This window comes from Arvicola amphibius, chromosome 12 (genome assembly GCF_903992535.2).
Source record: "Arvicola amphibius chromosome 12, mArvAmp1.2, whole genome shotgun sequence".
NCBI classification, from domain to species: domain Eukaryota; kingdom Metazoa; phylum Chordata; class Mammalia; order Rodentia; family Cricetidae; genus Arvicola; species Arvicola amphibius.
In genome coordinates this window covers 8,212,721-8,229,300 of record NC_052058.2, presented here as the reverse complement: position 1 = coordinate 8,229,300, position 16,580 = coordinate 8,212,721, and the positions used below count along the sequence as shown (strand labels likewise).

The 16,580-nt window shown below is 44.9% G+C and overlaps 1 protein-coding gene across 2 annotated transcripts; it reads left to right on the top strand.

The window, feature by feature from the left end:
* The first annotated feature begins 13,971 nt into the window (after nucleotides 1–13,971).
* Nucleotides 13,972–16,023, top strand: LOC119827918 (putative ATP-dependent RNA helicase Pl10). 2 transcript variants are annotated; one of them, XM_038349868.1, is made up of 2 exons: nucleotides 14,002–14,101; nucleotides 14,180–16,023. In XM_038349868.1, the coding sequence occupies exons 1-2, from the start codon at nucleotides 14,002–14,004 to the stop codon at nucleotides 16,021–16,023; spliced, it is 1,944 nt and encodes a 647-aa protein (XP_038205796.1). The 2 variants fall into 2 exon arrangements, with proteins under 2 accessions (XP_038205797.1, XP_038205796.1); XM_038349869.1 differs by having other exon boundaries at nucleotides 13,972–16,023.
* The last annotated feature ends 557 nt before the right edge of the window (nucleotides 16,024–16,580 follow it).

The following is a 16,580-nucleotide window of genomic DNA, read 5'->3' as shown; positions in this document are numbered from 1 at the left end:
GTCTTGAAGAAGATAAATGTTTATTTGCTAAATATTTCTTATAAAATTAGTTCTTCAATCTTGTTCTTTATATTTCCACAGCCTGCAAAACATGATTTAAAATTCCAGTCTCATGTGACTAGTTCCAAAGTACAGTTTTGATTAATCAGAGAATTGGTTTAATCATTTGTTGTAAGGAATAATAAATTACCACAGCTGAGGACTCCCGAGCTCTCTTGACCTAGGTCTGTTCTGACTTGCTTTTAAATATTTGACACACTGTGCCATGTTAACATGTTCAGATAGGGCTGAATTATGTGTAAGGCCTGGAATGAAAACACGCGGTATGGAGATTAAGGAGCAGGAAAACATATAAATCACATTAGGTTGCTATTGTTTTACCCGATGAAAGAAAATTCAAATGTAGGATAGTGAGAAAATGCCAGAAGCTTAGACCTAGAGGGGACAAAACTGTACCTGGATTCTTCTGCACCTTTAAGGGGAAACATTGTCACATAAAGCTCAAAGTGAATTACATGAAGTTCACATGTCTCTGGACTCTGACCCCCTCAGGGTCAGCATGTTTCTTTATAACTACCCGCTAGGAAGAACCACAGCCAACCATTCTCTCATTCATACCATGATACAAATTGCCGTGGTTTTACAATTTTGAGTGTGTGTGTTTGGTGTCAGCACACTGCAGGGGAAGCAGAGGTAACTATGCCCACTCATGCACATACCTGGAGTTCAGATAAAGATGACGCCTGGTTCCTGCTCTACCACTCTCTGGCTTCTGTCCCTAAGACAGGGTCTCCTCACTGAATATGGATCTAGACTAGCAGCCAGTAGCTCCCATGGGTCTTCCTATCTTCACCCTTTACTGCAGTGGGTAATAGGCATGCACAGTTGTTTCCAGTTTTTTATATGGGTGCTAAGGTTTTGAGCCCAGGTTCTTGTGCTTGTAGAACAAGAACTCAATCGCTGATCCATCTCCCAAATTCCCAGATTACAGTTCACAGTCTTCAGTAGTACCAAACTTTATATTAGAAGGAAAAGAGGTAGATGTCATGCCTCATCAAACAAACTAAGATACTGAGCCGAGGTGCTACCTCGTGAAATATTTATTAGGTATCTGATGTTTTAAGTAACGAAGCTGCCAGAAGTTATAAAAATACCGTGCACTGAGGTTCCTAATCTGCCTCTCCACTTTTGGAGAACTGAGGCAGAACCCTGGAGTTCCTTGGAATGTGAGGACAACAGCTTTACCTGTTTCAGCTGTCAGACCTCCAGCGGTTTGCTGCAACAATGCACACCAAAGTGACATTAAAAATCATGGATCAAGCCTGACATAGTGGTGGATGCCTTTGGTTCCCAGAACTCAGGAGGCAGAGGCAGGCAAATCTCAGTTCAAGGCCATTCTGGTCTACAGAGCAAGTACCAGGACAGGCAGAGCTACACAGAGAGACTGTGTACTGAAAACCAAAATAAACAACCAACAAAAGAACAACTAAAGTCATGGGTCATTCTGCATTTATTTCCTACGATGGATCGAGTCTGAAGGAGGAAAAGACAGGACATGGATACCTACAGTAAGAAGTTCTCGGTCTCCAGTTCTACCCCAGACCTGAAGCAACTCGAGAACATTCCAGAAAAATCTTTGATCCACTTCCCGTTAGCACACTGCCAAAACAACAACAACAACAAAAACCTAAACTCTGCTGAATGGAAAATACACAGAACTCATGGCTCTGAACCGGCCTGGGTTTCTAGGAGCAAACAGGAATGGGGGGTGAAAGTGGGGGAAGGGGACTTCTGGCCTTTAGTGATCAACCTTGGAGCCAAGCCTTCAAACCACAGACTTCTGACTTGCCTGGTTTTCTCCAGCACAAAGCACAGACATCATTAAATGGCTAGTACACTGAATGAGGTGAAGAAATGGGGAAAAGGCCGTGTACAGACTGCCATTGCTCGAAGGAATGGACGGGCTTTTTTAAAATTATTTGTTATACTTTGTTACACAGGGGATCTGAATAAGAGTTATGAAATTAGAATTTAAAGGAGTCAGGAACTTTCAATGGGACAAAGCACCATTGATTTCAGATCTTTTTGTTTGTTTGTTAGGGATTTATTGCATTTCAATGCTGCCTGCCCTCAAAGAAAATAGCCAAGGAAATAATTACCTTAGAAAATTCAAAAGGCTCTTGAATTCTTCCTTTTTTTTTTCCTTTTAAACTGATGGACATGAGAATTTCTTCCATGACCCCAGATGGAAATGTGTTCAGAAACTTAAAAGCCACTTGAGAGAAATCCTTTTCAGAAACGCTTTCTCCCAGTGTTGTGTCCTTTCAGACACAGCAGCTGTTCCCCAGCACGGGGCGGAATTAAGTTTAAGCACTGTTAAATAGAAGGTAACCGTTAGGATATTTCTAAAACTATGACAAGCATCCAATGTTTTAATCAGACAATTTGCCCATCGCTCTTCATTGCACTGCCAGCCGTCAGCCGGATGGGTGACTCCTAGTCCCTCTGCTGAGTGTTTCCTCCTCCCTCTTCTGTGTCCCCCTCCCTTGCAACCCAGCCCCTTATTTCTCTTTGGACCCTTCATCAGAGCCCATTAAGAAAGGCTTTAATCCAAGGAGATCAAGATGATCAAGAAAAATTGAGCTTCCAATAACTGCAAAATCGTAAGAAATGTGGACAAAATGACTCTTCGCATCGCGGACTTGGTTTACTAGTGGGTAATTAATTCTGTACATATGCTGGGAACATCTGTCGTAGTGACCTGCCATCGAATCTGCGAAATGACTGCTGTGTGGTTTTCCCGCAGGTCATTAGAGGCACTCAGAGAGGAAGGCAGGCTCCTTGGTTTTGTTTCTTCCTGCTGCCCCCAGCCCAGGTGACTTGAGCTCAGATCCATACCCCACCCCCCATGCGAACTTCTCACTGTGAGAGGCCCTCCTGGCTGCTGTGTTACCAGCAAATCTCTCTGGCCACATTCTGGTCTCTCCCAGTAAGGTGCAAATTCGGAGTTCAGAAACAGCTACCCAGGTGTGGGGAAGGGAAACTTAAGGAAGAATTGGGAAAGAACTGAAGTCCAGCTGATCAGGGTCCAACACAAACCCGAGGAGGGACTCAGGGACACCCCAATGTAGCATGGGGTGTAAGGGAAGCTACCTCAGATATATGAAGGATCACCCTAAGAGACCTGGTCTTGACAGAAAGCAATGGCATAGGCCAGGGAAAGGCTTTGGTGGCATGAGGAAACGCCATTGTCTGGTACCCTAGAGGTTCAAATGCCGGGATGGGGAGGTTTGTGAAATGGCCAGTCCCCTTCCTAGTTTCTGTCTCTTTTAGAGGGAAGGACAGTGAATGGCCACTAGCTTGTTTAGCATCTCCAATGCATGTCACACTCCTATGACCCTTATTTCTGACCACTAAGTTCCCCACCCAGTGATTTATTTCATAAGTCATGAGCAAACAGGAAGTTGAAGACTGTGAGCTGATAGGGTTATTTGATTTGTTCATTGGTGTTTCTCTTTAGCTGTCACATTCTGATAAATCATTTCCATTTATTCAAATATGTCTCAATTCAACAACAGTCACTGAACTCCCACTGTGAGCAGTGGAAGTGCTTTGCTGATCTCATGGAGAAGTTTGCATGACACTGTAGAGACATGCTCAAGTAGTCTTGGATGGGCAAAGTGTGAACATGGAACTCTGTGACAACCTTGAGATCTTCCATAAGAAATGACATTTGAGGAGGCAGGAGAGACAGCTCAAGGGTTAAGAGCACTGACTGATTTTCCAGAGGACCCAGGTTCAAATCCCAGCACCCATATGGCAGCTCACAACTTTCTTTAATTCCAAGATCTGACACCAATGTCTGGTATTACACAGGTGTACATGCAGGCAAAACACCAATGCATATAATATCTATATCTATATCTATCTATCTATTTACACACATAATATGTATAATATCTATGAAAATATGTGATGTGTATTTGTATATTTACATAATACATACATACATATATATATATATATATATATATATATATATATAGAGAGAGAGAGAGAGAGAGAGAGAGAGAGACTGGAGTCTTGAAGAATACATGTGACTTAGCTGAGAAGCAATGTGATTGGGAGCATGGACTCACCCTGCCTAGGTTTATATTCATAGCTATGAGATCTGTTCTTGGCACCTGCCTCATAACTTAGTCAAATTCCAAAAGTTTGCACTAGCAAAATGCTTAGAATGTTTCCTAGTATGCTGTCAGGTTATAAAGTTTTCAGGACTAAGGAAAAATCTAAAGTGAACCAAGGAGTGGCAAGCCGTGGTGTGTCTGAAATCAATAGTTCCAGGACTGTTGTATGCAGTGTGCATATTAGCTGGCATTCTCTGAAAAGAGAACATTGATGGAGAAGAGTCACCTGTCTATGTGTTACTTTCATTGGTTAATAAAGAAACTGCCTTGGCCCTTTAATAGGACAGAAAATTAGATAGGCAGAGTAAACAGAACAGAATTGTGGGAGAAAGAAAGCAGAGTCAGGCAGATGCTTCAGGCAGATGCCATGCCTCTCCTCTCTGAGGCAGATGCAGTTAAGATCTTTCCTGGTAAGCCACCACCTCATGGTGCTACACAGATTACTAAATATGGGTTAAAGCAAGATGTGAGAATTAGCCAATAAGAGGCTGAAACTAATGGGCCAGGCAGTGTTTAAATGAATACAGTTTGTGTGTTGTTATTTCGGGGCATAAGCTAGCCAGGTGGCCAGGAGCGGGGAGGTGGGAACGAAGCCCGCTGCTCCTTCTACAGAACATGAAAAATTAGTCGTGAAAACTAGAAACCTTACTCTGCATGGGGATTTTCTTTTCTATGGAATTCTTCTTTGCATTCACCTGTGACTGATGGAGTCTCTCTAGACTCATGCCAGCCCATCCCGAGGGATGACACTTCTTGTTGGTTGTGAAGGTGACACCTCATGCCGCAGCCTGCTTCAGTCTGCTGCTCATGGTCTCGCCAATCTCTCTGTCATCAGTCTTTATTGGGGAACATGGCTAGTCATGCATGTTTGTAGAGTTACAAATGACAGCATGGTGCTCACTGGGTTCTGTGACCTTTGGGCCTGATCTCCTGAGTCCCAGCAACAAAGCCCTGGATTCATCCTCTTCCTACCCAATGGCCACCTCAAGGCTTGCATCTCACTCCAAACTACATGCCTCTGTTGGGAGCAGTGAGACCCCAGATCCTGAATTTCTTGTAATCCCCTGATCTGAGTGCCTACAGTTGCTCTGAGCACGAGACCTTCAGGAGTTCCTGATGGCAGAGTGGTTTCTGGTGGGTTTGGCTGGGGCGTGGCTATCTCTATGTAATCTGCCCCTGAACACAATAAAGGGGGCATTCTTGGAGAATTCAAGGATGACCCGTGCCTTTGTCTCTCTGTATGTGTTTGTGTATTTTAACCTCCTGCCCCTTGCCAGAATCTTGCGAACTGGGTGCCAGCACACCGAAGGCATACACAGGGGCGCAGTGCGCGGCACGCCTCCATACCTCCCAGCATCTCAATACTGGCATCAGCATCACTCACTACCCAACAAAGTCTCCACGCCTTCCACCACCTAGACCAATATCCTCTAGACTGTAAACCCTGGGGATGATCTTTGGGAAGCTTTGTGAACTATGGAAGTCTTTGTGTAACGGTTGCTTGGCAGAATTGAAGATTAAGAAAAGAGGATAAGAAAGTAAGAAAGGGAAATGTAAAGGACAGGATGATGATCGATACAGCATAGAGGACAGATAAGGGGACATTTCAAGAAAAAGAATGTGGTGTCCAACACCAAGGCTATTCTGAGATCATGCTTGAGATTTTGAATTATGTGATAAAGTGTTCTGGGATGGCAGTCGTTTTAAAAGAGCGGTGGAAGTAGAGGGTAACTTCAGAATGGTTAAGGGGTGAGCTGCTGATCATTCTAGAAGCCCAAGTGGCTGGAAAGAGAAGCTCGGTACTGTGTGGCAGATCAGCCCCGCCTGCCATTAGGGAATGGGGCTTGTCCATATGCATGCGGGCTGACCAGGGAGTTCCTCCAGGAAAGAAGAAACAAGGAAGGGAGGAAGGGAAGAGAAACACAACTGCGAGGAGAAAGGCTTGGGTTAGCTGGGCCATGCCGGAAAGTTCTAAATCAAGTGTGTTCAGGACCCAAACAGCGGCATATCAAGAAAAAAGGGAGGACTTTTGTTCATTTGTTTGCTAAGTTATGTTTGGATCTCCTCAAAGCACATCTACAAAACAAGATCAAAGAGACCTGTGGAGGTCATCTTTACCATCTAGTCATTCTCTACTGCCTATTTTGGGCTACCGTCTATAACGAACACTCAAAGACTTTGATGAAGGAAAACACATACTTCATATTACTGTAATAAGATGAAAACTGCAATAAATCAAGTGTTTTCACTCTCTTGCTCTTGTGTGTGTGTGTGTGTGTGTGTGTGTGTGTGTGTGTATTCAGTTTAATAGTATACCTTAAATTTAAAATGCACTAGGGCCCAGCAAGATGTCTCATCATGTAAGGCCAACCAGACCTGAGGACCTGGTCCCTGATTTCCATTGCCAGGACCCACATTAGTGGAAAGAGAGAACTGCCTTCAATCACGTTGTACAAATAAATGGTCCAAGGCATGCGCACACGCGCAGATGTGCGTGCCTACCACACACCCACCCCCCACACATGAAAAAAATAGATGAATGGAATTTAAAATTTAAGAATTTGAAATACTTCAGTAGTAAGAGTGTTAACAATTGTGAGGCTTCAGGAAATGTGTTTGTTTGCTGGTGGAAGGTTGTTATGCCAGAAGAGTGATGGTCACAGAAAGTTGCGGTGACTACAGAGATCTTAATTGATTGTTTTGTCAATGGACTTTTCCCCTCATGAAAATATTTTCTGAGGTATACACTGTGGTTTGATAGCATTTATGACTACTAAAAACCAAACATGGTGCGTGACTGTTTTAGTTAGGGTGTCTGTTGCTCTGAAAAGACACCACGACCATGGCAACTCTTATAAGGTAAAACATTTCATTGCAGCTGGTTTACAGTTTCAGAGGTGTAGTCCATTATCGTCATAGGAGAAGCATGGTAGCATGTAGGCAGACATAGTACTGGAGGTGCTTAGAGTTCTATATTTTGATCTGCAGACAACAGGATGTGAACTATCACATTGGGTGTGGTTTGAACATATATGATACTTCAAAGCCCAAATCCAGTTACACTTCTTCCAACAAGACCACACCCACTCCAAGAAGGACACACCTTCTAATGGTGCCACTATCCATGAAGCATTCAAATACTTGAGTCTATGGCGTCCATTCAAACAATCAGTGATAAATGTCAGAAAACATTTTAGTTATGATGTGTTTGTGCATACTACAGAATCAGCTTGGGTTTTCAATGTTCATTTCTGTATGAAATACATATTTAATCACTACCTACGTCTGTATGAAGCAACCCCTTCAATGGGTGAGGAAACCAGGGCTCAGAGATATGAAGTAACAGAACTGAGATCACGGGGCTGGGCTTGTGAAATGAGGAGGGCTGACTATGTGCTGGTCTCCATGCAGTCTCCTCTGGCTGTGCTAGGTAGTAACGGTGGGGGCCATTATCTTGGCTGCCTGGAATAGTGAGGCTTATGGAGCAATCTGGAAGGCTCCATGACAGAGCCAGTCTCCCCGAAGCCTTTGTTTTTAGCTTGCTTGCACAGCATATTTTACCAAATCTTTAGGAAATTCTGAATATATTGATTTTTTAATGAGAAATTCAGAATATATTGATTATTTTTTTTAATTATTTACCAAGTAAGGAACCAGCAGCTACTACTTTCTGAATTAATATGGCTTAAGACATAGCCCTACTCAAGATTTATTTATTTATTTATTTGGTGGTTGGTTGGTTGGTTTGGTTTTTTTTTTTTTTTTTTTTCAAAACAGGGTTTCTCTGTATAGCTTTGGAGCCTGTCCTGGAACTAGGTCTGTAGACCAGGCCGGCCTTGAACTCACAGAGATCTGCCTGTCTCTGCCTCCTGAGTGTTGGGATTAAAGGCGTGCTCCACCACTGCCCAGCCCTACTGGAGTTTTTCCCATATGTATCTGATCCAGATGAGTAGATCTAAGCCCTATTAGCACAGGGGCTTTGCTGCTGCTTCAGGGAGGGAGACAATACGGCAACATGTATGTGTGTTTGTCCGACTACTGTACTGAAAGATGTGAACAGTTCCTGGCATGAGGAAGTAGATGTTCATGGAATAAGTTATCATGGAGTCATGAGATGGCCTTATGTTCAAGCCAGGCACTCTTGTCCCTTTCATATGAATCACAGAGACAGATGTTTAAAAATGCAAACTAAAAGTTGCATTATTTTACATAAACCCCATTTGGCAACTGACCTAATCCTTTGACCTAAGTGGCATGGTAAATCCTTCTGTATATGTGTTGAAAAAATATGGTTAATGAATAAAGAAGCAGCATTGGCCTTTGACAAGGCAGAGTAGAGCTAGGCAGCGGGGGGAGGGGGGGCTGAAGGGGGGGGACACACACTAAAATGAATGTTGCGAGAAAGAAGGCGGAGTTGTGAGATGTTATGTAGCTATCGCTGGGGAAATACACAGATTAATAGAAATGGGGTAACCAAAGATATAAGAGCTAGCTAACAATATGCTTAAGCTATTGGCCAAACACTATTGCAAATAAGATAGTTTCTGTGTGATTATTTCATGGTCTGGATAGCTGGGAACAAACAAGCAGCCTTCCTACTACACCTAAGCAACCCCCAGGACGAAGCTCTATCAGAGTTTCAAGTACACAAATCATTAAGAACAAAAACCAGAGCATGGCAAAGCCTGTGACTCACCAGACCCATAGCCACTCCATCTGGCACCAAACATGCATTATTGGGATAAGAATTATTGCTCAGGTCCATATGTCATTGAATCTCATGCACTGGAGTGTACTTTCCTTATGGGATACCTTTGTTTAGTTCTTTGGGTATTTGTCCAACTTAGGCAACAATCTCCAGGAACACATACCTTAAATGTCTCTGTATTATATGTAGGATTATCTCTATATTATATATACACAATACTAAATCAGGGACGTCCGTGAAGGGCATTCCATAGATAAGGACTCTACTAGCGCTCTCTCTCTCTCTCTCTCTCTCTCTCTCTCTCTCTCTCTCTCTGTGTGTGTGTGTGTATGTTTAAGCCTGCAGAATATATGTATCTAGACATTTTGCATATAATTAGTCTATCAGGAATTTAAACATTAACATAATAATGGGGGATGGTATGGAGCTACATAATCAAATGCTTTGTTGCTATGGTTATTTATGCAAACTACTGTCAGTTGGCTCACTTAAGAATAAAGTTTTTTAAATCTTCATTTTTTTCTTTGAAAGATTCCCTTATTTTATGTGTCTGTGATTGTAGGTGTGTGTGCCATGTGCATAGTGTCCCCAGAAGCCAGAAGGCACCCTGGAACTAGAGTTACAGGAGGTTGAGAGCATCCATATGGATGCTGGGAACTGAACTCAGGTCCTCTGCAAGAGAAGTACTCTTAACCACTGAGCTCTCTCCAGCCCCTAGATCTAAGTTTGTGACACATCAATTTTTCTTGTAAAAATCCTTTCACAAATTCCCTCAATTTTTGAGTAGTCTCTAGTTTTTCTTCTTTTTTTCTATTAATATTTTAAATATTTAAAGATGGAGATGTGGTACTGTTTTAAAACATATTTAAAGACCTTGGGTTCACACACCAGCATTGAAAAACAATTTTTTAAACTACCTACTACTTATTTTGTTCTCTTCTTGCTTGAATTGTTTCTGAGAAGTCAGTTGTGAGATAAGAAAATAAGAATTTTTTACTTTGTTAGCCTGTATGAAAGACACGTTTTCTTTGGTTTTCTGTGGTGTGAAATGATACAGCTGGTACAGGGCTTCGTTTGTTTTGTTTTGTTGTTCTTTACTAGAAGCTGACTGCACTATGCAGCTTGACTTCCCCCAGGCTTTTGTATCTCTTTCTAAATCCTTTAGTCACACTTTCTCATCCAGGTTGCTGTGCCACTTTCAGAGCGTCAACCATGAGAAGTAGCAGAAGAGAGCAAAACATGGGAAGATCCGAGAATGGAGTTCTAGGAAGATTAAGGCTGTTTCCCTTCCCAGAGTCCTCAGGGCATCCTAACAATAGATCTTTGGGGGATGCTGTCAGAGTAACTTCTATAATTCTCTTCCTGTGTTCTGTGGTCCTGAATTCAGTGGAAAATTGTGTTTGCCATTTTGTATAGAAACAAGGGAAGAAGAGTTGAATGAGGAGAACTGGATTATAAAAGGAGAGAATTATTCTGACATCCTGCTGTGCCTTCCAAACTCTTGGTACAGGAAGCATCACACACACACACACACACACACACACACACACACCCTCTACAGATGTAGTTTTCATGATAAATCACTTTTTAATCAGTCATAATTTTGCATTAAGTGCTGAATAAGTGCCCTTTGTTTCATACTTAAGCTGTCAGTGGTGAACATCAGGAGGGCAGACTAGTGCCTATCATTAAGCAGGGAAAAATCAATACCATTTTTAATTAAAGGCAGGCACAGCCGGGCTTGGAGACAAGCAGATATCCTTGTCAGGGCATCTCCCCTTTAAACTCTTTCCCAAGTTCAGAAGTTGAGAGACAGCCAAGTGTCGGGACAGACTGACTCAAGCGCATTGTGGCTGGGGGTGGTCCAGACAAGCAAGAAAAGGAAGAAGACAAGAAGCACAGGCCGCGTATATGCTTTGTACTTGGTCTGTCCTCAAGAGGTTCTGAAGGCACAACCAAAGGTAGATCTGGTTGCAGCACACACCACAGACATCTGCATGGCCTTCCTTCAGTGGCAATGTGGGCCACAGACATCAACACTGGCCCTGGTAACAGTACGACAACAGACCTAGATATGGCCCTCACCAGCAGCACAGACCTGGACTTCACACTGGTCTCAGATGGTAGCACAGACCATTCATACGAGGTGGCTACTTTTGCCATGATATCGGTGACTCTAGATGCAGAATGAGAGGGAAGGACATGGATGGTTTTGGTGATAAGTCCTATGCCTCCCCCACCCCAAAGTAATGGCCTAGACAAGAAGCCATCAAAGAGAACTCAGAAAGTGTGACGGAGATGCTGAAGCAGAGCTCAGCTTCTGGTGGGGGTGTGGGAGCAGCAGGACTCAGTTCTATTTAAGGTGCTGACCACCAAGACTGCTCAGTGATTATACAGATAATACAAACTGAATTTTTTCTTATCTTTATTTTACCCTTTTTGGAAGGGGGGTCACAAGGGGAGGGGCAAACATGGAAGAACTGGGAAGTAAGAATGATTGGGGTGCATGATGTGAAATTCCCAGAGAATCAACAAAATGTTAGTTGGGATGCAGGGAGGTAGATCCCGACTTACGCTATGGAGGTGAGTTTTTCACTTGCAGATTAAGAATGAGTTAGCGGAGAGTCAAACAGGCATTGTTGTCACTTTAGTTTATTATGTCTTAGAATTCAGAACATGGCATATTTCTATGATTCCTTTCAGATTATATTTTGTAGCTTGGGTTTTTCTCATGTTGCAGAGCTAAGAGTTCAGCAAAACAGAACTCATGGTGTTTTACAACCTAATGACAGACATGCCACCCCAACACCTCCATACTGAAGCAGAGGGGAGGAGCAGAACACGGAATTGTTGAGAGCTAATCTGGAAAGCATCTACCTAGAGTTCTACACTGATATCGGGAAGCTCCTAACTTATTTGGAGGAAGAATTTTTAAAAATTTGATTTGGAACAATGTAAGGCAAATCATTTAATCAAATCTCGGCTCATGACGAGTTCATGATCCTAGGGAAATCAGAAAGGCTGGTGTGGGGGGAAGCCCTTTTAACTAGTGAAGGTCCATGGCACTAATATTAGTAAAAGTGCAAGGGCATTCAAAATGAAGTTACCCATCTAACCTCGTCAAAAGACTCTCAGGGGGCCTCTCCCTGATTTTCAGGGTTATTGTAAACATGCTCCATTTTTAGTTGTTACTATTTCCTTCATATGTTGAAAAATTCTGACTAAATCTGGTTTGGTGACTTAGTAAGTCCACGCTGGTGTCAGTTAAAATCTCTCTGTTCTCAGCAACTTTAAAAATACGTTTTAAAATGGCATAAAGATAAAACAGGACCTAATAGTTCATGGAGTTCAGAGGTCCAAAGGTTAGACAGACCCCAGACTTAATGGGGTCAAGGAATCACTTTTATGTTTTTGTCTAAGTTTTTTAATCTCTGCTTTCCTGAGGATACTGACTTCATCTTCAGTTGCCCATTGTGGAATTAAAACTCTTAAGAGAAACCATGATTCCAAATATCTTCACCTACGCTCATCTATATGCCATACATCAAATTTATATCTACTGTTTTTATCTAAATTCTAAAGCTTTTGTGAAATAAAAGGACCCTATTTTAAATTAACACCTTTATATGGGCAGAAGCAAGATGTACAAAATCTACTACGAACTAAACCAATAACGAGCTTTTCCATTGTGGTTGCTAAAACACTTAAAACTTAAGTGTATACATAGGTGCCTGCTTTTTCGTATGTGCACTGCTTAGATACAGTACTCATGCATGCCAGCAGGGGACGCAGATCCCCCTGGAACTAAGTTAACAGCCCTTGTGAGCCACAAGAAGTAGATGCTGGAAAACTTAACTCCTCTCCTCTTGCAAGAGCTGCAAGGGCTCGTCACTGCTGAGCCACCCTTCCAGTCCTTAAAGAGCTCTTAAAAAAATCAGCAGCACACATTTCAAACAAACCCGTCTTAGACCCGCAAAGGGACCCATGCTCAAATCCACATCAGTAAACACGGCTGGCCCCAAATCACCCATTTTGGAGTTATATTTCATAATACACAAGCCCTCTCTCCTTGCCCCGTACCAAGCAGGATGCCCAGGGAACCCTCCACCTCCACCTCCACCTCAGGGAGCCGCGGAGCAGGCTGCTAGAGCAGAGAGCAGGGCCCACGCTCCACGACCCAGGGCAGTGGCTTCCATGCCCTTTACTCTGCGGAATTCGTGCTCCCTTTGCTCAGCCTCCAGGCTGGAGCTGGGCAACTCTCCCACCGGGTGAACAGGTTCGAGCTCTCCGAGCATTCTGCCCTTCCAGGGTCTCACGGGAAACACATCCTGACCTCCCCCAACCCCTCCCGGGCTGCCAACCGCCCTTTCCCCCTTCCCCACCCCCACTCGGAACACTATTCAAGCAACCGTTTCCTGCGGCCCAAAATGGCCACTCCACGGAACACCTGTGGCCACGTGACCCGCCGCCCTCTTCATCTTAGGCCTCTTTCCGCCTAACTCCAGCGTCGGAGAAGCAAGAGCTAAGTAAACCGGAGAAGTCCCGGAAACTAAGGGAAAAGGCGGCGCGCTGGAGAGAAAGGAAGGGCGAAAGATAAAAAACTAAGGCCGCAGGGGGCAACCGGGCGGGAGCCAAGAGGCCTACAGTCCATTTTCAGGCCTCACTACTAGAGGACAGAGTTCTCGCGAGATCTGGAGAACTCCTAAAACCTGGGTATCCGCGGAGCCCAAGGGAAGCCAAGACCACGCAAACAGGGAGCAGCCATCGATGTCCTGGGCTCCAGGCCGCCTCGGACCTCTACCTCCATTATGAACTCAACCGTGTGCTGTCCTGCCGCCGTCCATCTGCGAGGGCGCCGGCCCCGGTGACCGCGTCGTCCGCCGTGGCGCGCTAGGCCCGACCAGGAAGTCTCGCGAGATTACCCATCAGCGCGCAGCCGCGGGGGGGCCGGGAGCCATAGCGTTAGCTGGAGCAGGACCGGGAGAGCGACGGGAGGCTCCGTGGCACCGGCTGCCGTCTCGGGGGCACTAGCTTGTCCGGCAGGCACACCGTGCCGTTCTCCTCCTCCGCGAGGACCTCGACCCCAGTTCTCCGTACTCTTCAGGTATGAGTCATGTGGCAGAGGAAGATGAGCTCGGGCTGGACCAGCAGTTGGCTGGCCTAGACCTGAACTCTCCCGACGGCCAGAGCGGAGGAGGAGGAGCGGGTGGAGGAGGAGGAGGAAGCACAGCCAGCAAAGGGCGCTACATCCCTCCTCACCTGCGGAACCGGGAAACCACGAAAGCGTCCTACGACAAGGACAGCTCACGGTGGAGTAAAGACAAGGATGCCTACAGCAGCTTCGGGTCCCGCAGCGACGCCAGAGCCAAGTCGGGTTTCTTCGGCGACCGTGGAAGCGGATCCAGGGGCAGGTTTGAGGATCGCGGGCGGAGTGACTATGAGGGCGTTGGCGGCAGTGGCGGTGGCCGTGGAGCGGGTAGGAGCGGCTTTAGCAAATTTGAACGGGGCGGGAACAGTCGCTGGTGTGACAAGGCTGACGAAGACGACTGGTCTAAACCGCTCCCGCCAAGCGAACGCTTGGAGCAGGAACTCTTTTCTGGAGGCAATACTGGGATTAACTTTGAGAAGTATGATGACATTCCGGTGGAGGCGACAGGGAACAACTGCCCTCCACATATCGAAAGTTTCAGCGATGTTGAGATGGGAGAAATTATTATGGGAAACATCGAGCTCACTCGTTATACCCGCCCAACTCCCGTGCAAAAACATGCTATTCCTATTATCAAGGAGAAAAGAGACTTGATGGCGTGTGCACAGACAGGGTCTGGGAAAACGGCAGCTTTTCTTTTACCCATTTTGAGTCAGATCTATACAGATGGTCCAGGCGAGGCTCTGAGGGCCGTGAAGGAGAATGGGAAGTACGGGCGTCGCAAACAGTATCCGATCTCCTTGGTCCTGGCTCCAACCAGAGAATTGGCTGTGCAGATCTATGAGGAGGCCAGGAAGTTCTCCTACCGCTCTCGAGTTCGTCCTTGTGTGGTATATGGTGGCGCTGATATTGGTCAGCAGATTCGAGACTTGGAACGTGGATGTCACTTGTTAGTAGCCACTCCAGGACGGCTAGTGGATATGATGGAGAGAGGAAAGATCGGACTAGACTTCTGCAAATATTTGGTGTTAGATGAAGCGGATCGGATGTTGGACATGGGCTTTGAGCCTCAGATACGAAGAATAGTTGAGCAAGACACCATGCCTCCAAAAGGTGTCCGCCATACTATGATGTTTAGTGCTACTTTCCCTAAAGAAATACAGATGCTGGCTCGTGATTTCTTGGATGAATATATCTTTTTGGCCGTAGGAAGAGTCGGGTCTACTTCTGAGAACATCACACAGAAAGTCGTGTGGGTGGAAGAAGCAGACAAGCGGTCATTTCTGCTTGACCTCCTGAATGCAACAGGAAAGGATTCCCTGATATTGGTGTTTGTGGAGACCAAAAAGGGTGCAGATTCTCTGGAGGATTTCTTATACCATGAAGGATATGCTTGTACCAGTATCCATGGAGACCGATCTCAGCGAGATAGGGAAGAAGCCCTTCACCAATTCAGGTCAGGAAAAAGTCCTATTCTCGTGGCTACAGCAGTAGCGGCAAGAGGACTGGATATATCCAACGTGAAACACGTCATCAATTTTGACTTACCTAGTGACATCGAAGAATATGTGCATCGCATTGGCCGTACAGGTCGTGTCGGAAACCTTGGCCTTGCCACCTCATTCTTCAATGAGAGGAACATAAATATCACCAAAGATTTATTGGATCTTCTTGTTGAAGCAAAGCAAGAAGTGCCGTCTTGGCTGGAAAACATGGCTTTTGAACACCATTACAAGGGTGGCAGCCGTGGGCGGTCTAAGAGCAGATTTAGTGGAGGATTTGGTGCCAGAGACTATCGACAAAGTAGCGGCGCCAGCAGTTCCAGCTTCAGCAGCAGCCGCGCTAACAACAGCCGAAGTGGTGGAGGCAGTCACAGCAGCAGCAGAGGGTTTGGTGGAGGTAGTTATGGGGGCTTTTACAACAGTGATGGCTATGGAGGAAATTATAGCTCCCAGGGGGTTGACTGGTGGGGTAACTGAGCCTGCCTTGCCATAAGTCACTCTACCAAAAAATACAGAACCACATGTAATTTAGCCAGACTATACATTGTATAGTTTCAAGAACTCACAGCACATTGCCTCCTGTGATTCCTCACTGGAAACTTTTCAGGGAGCCAAAAGTCATAAGAAAAGATGAAAGGAACAATCCAGAAGGCCCATGCAGAAGGCAGCTCGAAGACCTGATTGTTGGAGTTTGGGTTAACTCTCATCCTACTCTGCGTTTGTGACTTCATGACTCAGGATCATTTGTTTGTTAATGTACTGTACCTTTAACTTTAGACAGCTATTATTCTGATGTCCCGTTGGCTCAGTAATGCTTAAGATACCGAATTGTTTTAACAAAATAAAATTTCTGAACTTGGGCTAAGAAAACAAAGGAAAGGGACAGGTATTTGTTACGGGAATGGGACTGTCCTCGGCAGTGCTCATTAGGTACTCCTAAGGAAGGCAGGGATGGGGCCCAGAATGAAGGGTGGCATTTTGGAAATGTATAAATTACAGCCCAGTGGTTCAAGAGCAGTTACAGTTGAAATATC

Bases quoted from the DNA above. Each gene is read 5' to 3' on its own strand.
- LOC119827918 (XM_038349869.1), top strand. From the start codon at position 14,002: ATGAGTCATGTGGCAGAGGAAGATGAGCTCGGGCTGGACCAGCAGTTG.